The following is a 12,034-nucleotide window of genomic DNA, read 5'->3' on the forward strand; positions in this document are numbered from 1 at the left end:
ATTTCTTAAATTGTTTTTTAAATTTTATATCTGTGTGTTTTATTTTGGCTGTACACTGCCCTGAGTCCTTCTGGGAGAAGGGCGGTATATAAATTAAATAAATAAATAAATAAATAAATAAATAAATAAATAAATAAATAAATAAATAAATAAATACATACATACATACATACATACATACATACATACATACATAAATACATAAATACATAAATACATAAATACATAAATACATAAATACATAAATTAAATACATAAAATGAATATAATTAAAAGAAACATTAGGACAGGGACGGTAGGCACGCTGGTGTGCTTATACACACCCCTTACAGACCTCTTAGGAATGGGGTGAGGTCAACAGTAGACAGTCTTAGGTTAAAATTTTGGGGGTTTTGGGATGAAACCACGGAGTGAGGTAGTGCATTCCATGCATTGACCACTCTGTTGCTGAAGTCGTATTTTCTGCAATCGAGTTTGGAGCGGTTCACTTTAAATTTGTATCTATTGTGTGCTGGTGTATTGTTGTGGTTGAAGCTGAAATAGTCATTGACAGGTAGGACATTGTAGCAGATGATTTTATGAGCTATGCTTAGGTCATACCGAAGGCGGCGTAGTTCTAAATTTTCTAAGCCCAGAATTTCAAGTCTGGTGGCATAGGGTATTTTGTTGCGAGCAGAGGAGTGGAGGACTCTTCTTGTGAAATATTTCTGGACAGGCTCAATTGTATTAATGTCCGATATGCAGTGCGGGTTCCAGACAGATGAGCTGTTTTCGAGAATTGGTCTAGCAAATGTTTTGTATGCTCTGGTTAGTAGTGTGATATTACCAAAGAAGAAGCTACGCAAGATTAGGTTTATAACCCTTAATGCCTTTTAGGTGATATTGTTACAGTGGGCTTTGGCACTTAGATCATTTGAAATGAGTACTCCAAGGTCCTTGACAGAGTGAGGGTCATCTACGAGGTCGTGTCCACTCAGCTTGTACTTAATGTTCTGATTCTTTTTGCCAATGTGTAAAAATCCTGGTTCCTGGGGCTTTCAATTTTTTCCTCAGGAAATCCATTCCTACTCCCACACCATTCAAAGGGTGTTCATCCCAAATTGTAAAGCTAAAAGTCCTACAGAGCTGAAGAAGCTTCTTGGATGATAAGCAAAACATCTTCAAAAGGAAAAAAACAAGGAAGTCCAGTTCCCTCCTGAAAAAAAAGCACCTGGATGACTGACAATCTCTACCGACTTTCCCAGAGTTTGATCATTTGCTCCTTGCAAATGATAAATGGCTGCTGATTTGAATACGAGTCCTTTTTTAAATATTTTTTTTAACCCCGTCTTTATTATTTTTATAAGTAACTCAAGGCGGTGAACCAAACGAATGCTCCTTCTTGCTCTATTTTTCTCGCAACAAGATCCTTCTGAGGTAAGTTGGACTGACAGGGAGTGACTGGCCCAAAGTCACCCAACTGGCTTTCATGGCTAAGGCAGGACTCGAACTTACAGCCTTGCCACCAGGGGTATTCTGGGAGTTGAAGTCCACACATCTCAAAGCTGCCAAATTTGAGAAACACTAGGGCTATATCAGGAGAGGGCTGCTGGGGGTTCGCAGGGTTCGGGAGAACCTCTAGCTAAGATTCTGTGCAGTTCGGAGAACCCCCAAATCCATTCCTGGCTGGCCCTGCCCCCCCTGCCCCTCCCCTCCCAGGAGTCCCCACACAGCCCGTTTTGGATGCAGGTGAGTGCAGGGCTTGCGTGGAGGCTTGGGAAGGGCAAAAACTGGGCCCATTGGAAGTTCAGGAAGGCTGGAAATGGGCTCGTTTCCTGCCTCCAGAGGGCCTCCGGAGCCTGGGGAGGCCACTTTCGCCCTCCCGGAAGCTCGAGGAAAGCCTACAGAGCCCAGGGAGGGCAAACACACACACACACACACACACACACACACACACACACACACACACACACGGTGCAGGAGACCGACTAGGCCACCCCCACCATGGACACACTCACCCAGCAGCACACTCACCCAAGGGGCAGAGAACCCCTTGCTAAAATTTTTGAAGCCCACTCTTGTGTTATATAAGCTAGGTCATTTTCTCCAATCTTCCTTTCTTATGTTGCTTCTTTTACTCTGTATTATATTGTCACGTTCAAGTATTTAATTTATTTTGTTTGTTATTTCTTTCCTTATTGTTGGGCCTTTGACTGCAAAACAATAAAGTAAACAAGAAAAGTGATTTAATAAGCAGCTTTGAAGATCTTTAATATCTCCTGTTATAGCTAGATGGCATAAGGTGAGGCCCAAATTATATTTACTTAGTACGGTATTGCCTTGGGCTTTTCAGTCAGATTCGTGCAATTGTACAACTCGACACGGGAAAGGCCATCTGTTTCCACTGGAATTAAATTCTTAGATAATTTACATCTTCTGAACTATTGGGAAATACTTGAGATTAGAAAAATGGACGTTCACAGGTAATTCTTATCTTTGAAGTGGAAAGATTTCAGATTCTCCAGATGGAACGCTTGCAGCTTTTTCTGTTTGGGCATTTTACAGATGTTATGTTTGTTATGTTTATTATATTTGTATTCTGCCCTTCTCCCGAAGGACTCGGGGCGGTGAACAGCCAACAGATAAAATACAAAAAATACAAAATTTAAAACAATATTAAAATCCAATTAAATTAATTTGGCCCACAGTTAAAACACCCGTATATTAAAACCCATAATTTAACAATTTAAAATTAAAACAATTTTAAAAAGTTAGGTCCTTTTTGTCCTGAACTGCAGTTCCTACAATCCACAGCCAACATCTGGAAAGTTTTAAGTTGCAGAAGGCAGTTTCAATTAGATTTCTTCACGCTATTCTTGGAAGAGAGAGCAGGATTTGGTGGTTAAGGAACCAGACTAGAAATCAGGAGGCCATTAATTCTAGTCCTGTTTTGCGTACAAAGCCAGCAGGGAAACCTTGAGCCAGTCGCTCTTTGTCATCCCTAAGAAGGAGGCAATGGCAAACCACTTCCAAAATCTTCCCAAGAAATCTGCAGGGATTGGTCCAGGCAGGCACCAGGTGTCAACAGTGACATGAAGGCACCACCCTCCCCAAAACATTATTTGAACAGACTTACAAAGTTTTTAGTGTAACGGGCTCTACCAGAAGCAATTCCCAACCTTTGGAAAAAGACTTCAAAATCATTGCCAGAACCCAGCTTGTTTATCCTGTTGGAAAGAAAATAGGTAAGGGAAGGAGAACAAGTGATGTAAGAAATTATAAATTATTTTAATGTGGGGTACTAGAGATCTCAAAAAGTTTCTGAACAATGCAGAAACTCTTCTGTACCTCTTTCCTTCTTTCTTTATAAAGCTGATTTTATTATTTACAGAAGAAAGAGGGGAAGAAACTGGGTAGATCAGAGAGAAAGGGGAAGTTAGATGCATATCTGCGTATGTTCTGAAACTTAGATGTGGAGGGAGAGTTATTCCCCAGCCAAATTGAGTAACTTGACCTGAGCAATGGATCTACACAATTTTTCTATTATGAGCATCATATAGGACAGTGATGGCTAACCTTCTTGTTGTCGCGGAGCCATAATGCAATGCGCAAGCAATCCCCACTGCATGCCCCCTGCGCATGTGCGCGTGCCCCCCCGTGCTCCCCTGTGCCCCGTTTTGGGCCTAGTAGGCCTCCCTGCAGCCTTCTTGGAGCAAAAATGGGCCGCAGGGGATCCGCGCCGCACCTTCCCGTGCCCCGTTTTGGGCCTAGTACGCCTCCCTGCACTTATAACCCATAATGCAATGCGTGCATGCTCCCCATGCACCCCGCCGATCTGTGTATGTGCACGCAACCCCCCCCCGTGCTCCCCCACCAACCCCCACATATGCGTGCGCATCTTCAGCATGTGCCCCGCCCCCCCGCGCATGCGTGGCAGAGACCCAAAAATCAGCTGGCCATCCGGAGGTGCGCGCGCATGCACAGTGGAGCTGAGCTGGGGTGACGGCTTGTGTGCCCGCAGAGAGGGTTCTGAGTGCCACCTGTGGCAGGTGTGCCATAGGTTCGCCATCACGGATATAGGAGAATATTCACTTCACTTATTTTATGTATTTATTAGATTTTTATCCTGCCTGTCAGGTTTCGATGTCATCTCAAATAAAATAAATTGCATTTCCAAACAAATAGTCTTTGACGAAATCTTTCATTTTATTAAGCATGACAATCTGTCCCCAATCGTGGCGTAGCCAACACTGACTTCCTGACCCCAAACCTTCCCTTTCCGTTCCCCAATTCTCTGCGTCTCATTGGCCATCTTCCAAATCACTCTCCCCATATCTACTATTTCAGCTCCCAGGAATGTCCCCCCTCCCATCTCATCTCCTAGGGGATATTATCTTCAGGGAAAATAAGTAGGTGAGAAGTCAAGCGTCCTCTTGCCAGCTGCCCTCCCTTCTCCTTCTTATGTCAGCACTAGAGTAAATGCAGGTTGAACTGCTGACACTGCCTTTATTACTTTATAAGTATAACTCAAGGCAGCAAACATACATAATAGTTCTTCTTCCTCCTCCTGCTGTTTCTCCCACAGCAACCCTATGAGGTGGGATGGTCTAATAGAGGGTGATTGGGCCAAAGTCACCCAGTCAGCTTTTTTGTCTAAGGTAAAATTAGAACTCACAGGCTTCTGGTAATTGGCTGGCTTTAATGCCTAAGGCCCGGGTGTCAAACTCGATCGCGTCATGTGACGTATTGTGATGTATCACAATGTTTTTTTTTGCCTTTGTGGAGCCGGGGTGGGCATGTGATGCATCCAGCCCATGGGCCGCCAGTTTGACAGGCCTGGCCTAAGGTGAAACTAGATGTCAGCGTTCCAAGTAATACACCCATAGCAAACAGAAGTCCGAGGCAGGTAGATTCCTCAAAGAACAGTTTTATTTGGAGATATCATATTGGCACAGACCGGTGAAAACCAACTCTGAGAGTTCCCGCAGTTTTCATCTAATTAAAAACTGAAAGTTTCCCTTTCCCCCAAACAATAAGTTACATTGTCCAATCTAGGTGCTAGCCGGTTGCCTGGTTACTTCTCTCCTCCTCCTCTCTCCAACCAGCTGTTGGAATGACCTTGGTTCCCAGGAGAAACCATTTCGTTTTGGCTACAAAAGCCCAGCTATCTCTACTCCCCCCTCCCTATCCCTCAGCTGCCGTGTGGCAACACTGAAGCTTGAAAAATAGCCTCGGTGAGACCAGCTTCAGGGTTGACACTAGAACTCACGGTCTCCTGGTTTCTAGGCCAGCACCTTAACCATTACACCAAACTGGCTGCTTTCTGTCTTCCAGAATAGACTCCCAGTTTATTTGGGCTTTCACTTTTGTATTTGCATCTCAGCTGCTACCAAAAATCCGCTCCATTCTCTGCAAGGCAACTCCGCCTCTGATTTCTACCTTTCCCATTTTGGCATTTACCTTGGGAAGCCTTTCTGTTCCCTTGATGGGTTTTTCTCATACCAGCTTTCAAAAAGAGATCTGCCTTCAAATCCGTCGTCAGGGCTTGGTATCTACGAAGACAGGTGTTGTGTTAATGGAACGATAAAAGAAAGGGAAGACATACCATTATTATCACAGAGTGGTTAAAATGCGGTATTGCAGGCTAACTCTGCTGACTGATAGCAGTTCGATCCTGACCGGCTCATGGTTGATTCAGCCTTCTATCCTTCCGAGGTCGGTAAAATGAGGACCCAGATTGTTGGGGGAAATATGCAATATGCTGATTCTGTAAACCACTTAGAGAGGGCTGTAAAGCACTGTGAAAAGGTATATAAGTCAGGGGCTGCTGGGGATTCACAGGGGTTCAGGAGAACCTCTAGCTAAGATTCTGTGCAGTTTGGAGAACCCCCAAATCCCATTCCTGGCTGGCCCTGCCCCGCCCCTCCCAGTAGTCCCCACACAGCCCATTTTGGATGCAGGTAAGTGCAGGGCACACATGGCTCGGGGAGGGTGAAATATGGGCCTACCGGAAGTTCGGGAAGGCCAGAAACGGGCCTGTTTCTGGCCTCCAGAGGGCCTCCAGAGCCTGAGGAGGCAGTTTTTGTCCTCCCGGCGGCTCAAGGTAAGCCTCTAGAACTCAGGGAGGGCAAAAACGTCCCCCTGCCGTGGTGCAGGAGGTCGACTAGGCCATGCCCTCCATGGCCATACCCACCCAGCAACCGGGCAGAGAACCCCTTGCTAAAAATTTTGAAGCCCACCCTTGATATAAATCTAAGTGCTATTGCTATTGCTAATAGAATAGAATAGAATAGAATAGAATAGAATAGAATAGAATAGAATAGAATAGAATAGAATAGAATAGAATAGAATAGAATAGAATAGAATAGAATTTTTATTGGCCAAGTGTGATTGGACACACAAGGAATTTGTCTTCGGTGCATACAGTCTCAGTGTACATAAAAGACAAGATACGTTCATCAAGAATCATAAGGTACAACACTTAATGATAGTCATAGGTCACAAATAAGCAATCAGGAAACAATATCAACATAAATCGTAAGGATACCAGCAACAAGGTTACAGTCATACAGTCATAAGTGGGAGGAGATGGGTAATCTTTTTCAAGAGGAAAATTCACAGCTTCATGTCAATATATACAATATAGCACCTGTCTGGAACCATGTGATCCCGGGAAAAAGTGCTGTTGCTTTAAGAGGTTACAAAAACAGGTGCTCTGTTTGCATTTCTGTGTGCTCCAAACAACCTTTGGAGATAGAATCTGAAGTGCTGTGTGTATTCAATGTTGCAATGGTGTAAATGGGAAATATGTAATATAACCTTTCTCAACTGCTTTTCTCCAGTTATATTATACAACTCTCACAATGCCCGGGTGTGTTATTTTGGAATTTGACACATCTGGACAACACCACACTGAAAGAGGCTGGCGTCTGACACAACCTGCTTTTGTAAAATCATAGATTGTGGGTTACAAGCTATCTTACCTACTTAATCATGAGGGCAACCTTATACGAAATTAGACTTGCTGATACTGGCAATCCTAAACTAAGCTTCGGTGCACTGTCATTATTCAAACCACATGATCCTTATTTTTTCAAGGTACCGTACTATTTACATACCTAATAGAAAAGTGGCTGGTTTTAATTATTGTTATTCTGGAAGGCCTTCGTTTCTCAGACAAAGTATGAGCTCAATGGAAAATCACACTCAACCGCACAATATTGTCCAGTCGAGAAGGACATTCTGTCCAGTCCAGTGTTTTTCAACCTCAGCAAGTTTTAAGAAGTGTGGACTTCCGCTGCCAGAATTTCCCAGTCAGCATGTTGAAGTCCATGCGTCTTACATTTGCTGAGGTTGAAATACTCTGTTCTAGACCAACCAAGCTGCAGATATCAATTTTGCCCTTTGAGTCTTTAATCTTCCCAGATTGATCCAAAGCAATGGTGAAATGTAAAATTTGTTACTACCGGTTCTGTAGGCGTGGCTTGGTGGGGGGGTAATGTGAGTGGGTGGGCGTGGCCAACTTTTTTTTTTACTTTTAAAACTATTTTTGCTTTTCAGCAGAAGAGGTTGTCAAAAAAATGCTTTCAAAAGCCTCTGACGATCCCAGCTGAGTTGCCTGATCGTCAGAGGCTTTCTTTTCTTTTAAAAACATTTTTTCTACAACCTCTTCGGCCGAAGATGTTGTAGAAAAAAATGCTTTTAAAAGCCTCTGATGATCCCAGCTGAGCCGCATGATCATCAGAGGCTTTTTTTTTTTTTACTTTTAAAAGCATTTTTTCGGCCAAAGAGGTTGTATAAAAATGCTTTTAAAAAAATAAAAAAAAAGCCTCTGATGATCACACGACTCAGCTGGGCATTGGGGGGGACAGGGATTTTTGCTACCAGTTCTCCGAACCACCCACCGCCATCGCTACCGGATCAGGTGATCTGGTCCGAACCAGAAGCATTTCACCCCTGATCCAAAGGTGCTTTTTTTCAAGAGGCAACTGGGCTTTCTCTGTTTTTCCTGGAAGACAGTTCACTTCTCATCCAAGAACTGAAGAAGCTTCTTGGATGAGAAGCGAAACGTCTTCAAGGAAAAACAAAGAACGTCTGTTGGCCTTTCGGAAAAAAAAGCACATTTGGGACAACCATGATGTGGAGGACTGAGAATCTCCATAGATTTTGAGATTTCAAGATTAAAATTGTACAGAGAAGGCAAATAGATCCTCACAATTCAAAACTCAGTGCCTTCAACACGGCAAGTTCCAGGACTGAAATGGCAGGACAGTATCTCATGTCCTGCGTTGGACCAGGTATAGCCTCTGAACTTGATCACCCTCAAACAGTGATAGAGTGGATGTCTTGCATTCATAGAATTTATGGTTGTTTAATTTGCTAGATTTCTAGCCTGAATTCTCTAAGATGACTTCCAAGGGGAAGTCCCTTTGTTTTTATCTCTCAACAGTAACAATCTGTGAGGTGCATTGAGCTGAAAGAGAGAGTGACTAGATTTCTGGCCCTAAATAAGTGGTGGGCTGCTGCCGGTTCAGACTAGTTCAGGCGAACCAGTAGTTCCGATGATCAGCTGGCCCCGCCTACCCACCCTTGCTCTATCCTGTCCTATATTTCCTTCTTTCTGGCTCAGCTGATTCACGCGGCACAGCTGATTTCCGTGCCTCCGCTGTTCTACTTACCAGGGCTGCCTTAGAAGGTAAGCAGCTGAGCTTCAAATTGCTGTATTTTGAATGCTGCGTGCAAGCGCATTAACCATACATGTGTGCGAAGCGGTGCGAAGTGGTGCGAAGCGGTGCGAAGCGGTGCGAAGCGGTGCGAAGCGGTGCGAAGCGGTGCGAAGCGGTGCTCACAGAACCAGTTGTTAAACTGGTTGCAGCCCACCACTGAGTAAACCATTTCCATAGATGGTGATCTTTTCCAAGATGAAAATATTTGAGAGCTGTATGCAATGTAATTTCATTTTAATGTATGCCGATTAGTGTTCAATCAAAGTGACAATAAAGTTATTCTAAGTTCTAACAGATGCTCGAATACCATGCTAGATTGTACTGAAAAGGGAAATAACAAGAGAGAGGAAGGGAGAAGAGAGGAGAAGAGAGGGAGAGGAAGAAGAAAGGGAAAAGGAGAGTAAGAAAAGGGAAGGGAAAGAGAAGGAGTAGAGAAGGTTAGAAGGGGGGGAAGAAGAGACAAGTGGGGGAAAGGAAGGGGAAGTAGGAAAGAGAGGGAGAGGAAGAATGAAGAAAGTAGGAGGAGATAGAGGGAGGAAGAGAAGGGGAGGAGAAGAAGAAAGGTGGCAAAATAAAGAAAGGTAAATAGTAAAAGAGCAGCCCCGAATAAGTAAAAATTAAAAATGAAAGTTAAAAGATAAGATGAATGAAAAATGGCGAATAAATGACTGTACATGTAAATATGTTTATGAGAAATAAAAATAAAAACTTTTTTGAAAAAAAAAAGTTTTTAAGCCCCATCCTCTGGATATCTCTAGTTGTAGTGATTATGGCATTATCTAGGGCAGTGGTGGGCTGCAGCCGGTTTAACCAGTTCTGTGAGCACGTGCTTCGCGCATTTCCGTAGGCTTCGTGCGCATATGCCTAACGCGCTTGCACACAGCATTCAAAATACAGGAATTTGAAGCTCAGCTGCTTACCTTCTAAGGCAGCCCAAGTAAGTAGAATAGTGGAGGCGTGGAAATAAGCTGTATACAAATACATCTGTTCATATTTTACCTCTTTAGTTAGATTGTATACCAGGCTATGCATCGACGGGGTACAGTCGACTCGAAGAGTGTAGTTACCTGAAAGAAAAGGATAGTATCTTTACTATAGTTAGGAGGAATCTTTTTAGATAAATAAATTTTATTTGGGGGAAACCCCACCAACATACTTTAAATGTGGATTTCTAATGTTCTTATGCTTCTGATTTTTTAAAAATGTTTTTTTTTTATTTTAACAGAATAATAAGAGTTGGAAGGGACCTTGGGGGTCTTCTAGTCCAACCCCCTTCCCAAGCAGGAGATCCTATAGCATTTCAGAGAAATGACTGTATAATTTCTTCTTAAAACACTCAAGTGTTGCAGTACCCACAATTTCTGGAGGCAAGCTGTTCTAGTTATTAATGGTTCTCACTGTCAGGAAGTTTCTCCTTAGCTCCAAGTTGCTTCTCTCTTTGTTCAATTTTCATCCCGGTTCGGCCGAGCCGGTAGCGGTGATGATATGACGTCACCGAACTGGTTCTCTTTGTTCAGGAGCTGGGGCCTACTGCCCCCTCCCCGCATTATTCTTACCTTTTATTTGGCCCCGCCCCCAATCTATTGCTGCCTCCCGAGTCCCAGCTGATCGGCTGGAAGGAAAAAAACTGTTTAAACTCTTGCCGCGGGGCTTCAAAGGGCCGTCCTACAGCTGATCAGTGTTTAAAGGCAGTGTGGTGGTAGAGCAGTGCCTCCAAACACAAATGGGTAGACTGGTGCCTCCAAAAACAAATGAGTAAACTGGTGCCTCCAAGAACAAATGGGTAGATTGGTATAGCTCTGCAAACAGTTAAAAGCCTGGTAGATCAGTACCTCTGCTAAATCCTAAAGAATTGTCACATGACCATCAAGCCATGCCCACAAAATAAGCCACGCCCACAGAACCGGTAGTAAAAAAATTTAGAACCCACCCCTGATCCACTGCTTCTTGTTTTCCCTTCTAATGCTTTGGAGAATAGGTTGACCCCCCTCTTCTTTGTGGCAGCCCCTCAAAATATTGGAAGACTTCTATCATGTAACGCTTCTCAATCCTTAATCCTTCTTAATCCTTCTCTTTATTAGACTAGGTATACCTAGTTCCTGAAACTCAAATACTTTGGCCACCTAATGAGAAGGAAGGACTCACTGGAGAAGAGCCTAATGCTGGGAACGATGGAGGGCAAAAGAAGAAGGGGACGGCAGAGAATGAGGTGACTGGATGGAGTCACTGAAGCAGTTGGCGTGAGCTTAAATGGACTCCAGAGGATGGTAGAGGACAGGAAGGCCTGGAGGAACATTGTCCATGGGGTCACAATGGGTTGGACACAATTTTGCAACTAACAACAACCCAGTTCTCACAACCATTCATCGTATGGTTCTAACTGTTCTAATGGGAAATTTCTTCTTGGACAACCATTTGTCTGAAATTGTACTGTTTCCTACTGGAGCAAGGAATTGGACTAGAAAATCTCTAAAGTCCCTTCTATCTTTGTTATTTAGTTATTCAAGTTAGTTTACAGAGTTAGTTTATCAATTGTTTATCCAATGCAGTTCAGAAATGACCAAGCACAAGTGTGTTTTACCTTCTATAGAGGAATCAGCATTGATGTAGGCCACAGCCCTCTCTTGTAGTATTTTGACGTTTTCCTACAATGGAAAGGAGGAATTGAAAACTAGTTCAGATTAGGGACACAAATATTTCTTTATGGACTACCGTGCTTTTCACATACAGGTTATCCTTAACTAACAACAGTTCTTTTAGTAAAATTACGATGGCACTGAAAAAGTGATCGATAACCATTTTTCACACTTACAACCATTGCATCATCCCCATGGTCGTGTGATCAAAATTCAGCCGCTTGGCAACTGGCTCGTATTTATGACGGTTGCAGTGTCATATGTTCACCTTTTGCAACCTTCTGACAAGCAAAAGCAATAGGGAAGCCAGATTCACTTCACAACCATGTTACTAAATTAACAACTGCAGATTCACTTAACAACGGTGGCAAGAAAAGTCGAACAGCAGGGCAAAACTCACTTAACAACAGTTCCACTTAGCAACAGAAATTTTGGGCTCGATTGTAAATTGAATGACTATCTGTATAGCTTTGCTATTTTTTTATTTTTTTATTTTTAAACAAACATACATAAAAACATAAAAATATCTTCAATTACACACAGTGTGTCGGTTGGTTACAAGTATTTTGTGCATCTTCACCATATTCATAGCTTACAGTTTACCTAAATTCTTAGATTATCGATCTAATATATATCTATGTATTATTGTCCTCATTGATCATTTATTTGACTATAGCTATTCTTCCCTCTTTT

General features: G+C 42.9%; 1 protein-coding gene across 2 annotated transcripts in view; it reads right to left on the minus strand.

Moving 5' to 3' along the window:
- The window catches only part of LOC139317087 (glutamate carboxypeptidase 2-like), a 38,689-nt gene that overhangs the window by 5,955 nt on the left and 20,700 nt on the right, over positions 1-12,034 (minus strand). For both annotated transcript variants that reach the window (XM_070944013.1, XM_070944014.1), the window contains 4 exons: positions 11,287-11,350; positions 9,705-9,772; positions 5,440-5,531; positions 3,116-3,206 (listed from right to left, as the gene is read on the minus strand). In XM_070944013.1, the coding sequence (XP_070800114.1) occupies positions 3,116-3,206; positions 5,440-5,531; positions 9,705-9,772; positions 11,287-11,350 (315 nt within the window). The remainder of the gene's footprint in view (positions 1-3,115; positions 3,207-5,439; positions 5,532-9,704; positions 9,773-11,286; positions 11,351-12,034) is intronic.

Source organism: Pituophis catenifer, unplaced genomic scaffold (genome assembly GCF_029215685.1).
Source record: "Pituophis catenifer annectens isolate HBS135680 unplaced genomic scaffold, rPitCat1.0.hap2 SCAF_4, whole genome shotgun sequence".
Lineage (NCBI taxonomy): Eukaryota > Metazoa > Chordata > Lepidosauria > Squamata > Colubridae > Pituophis > Pituophis catenifer.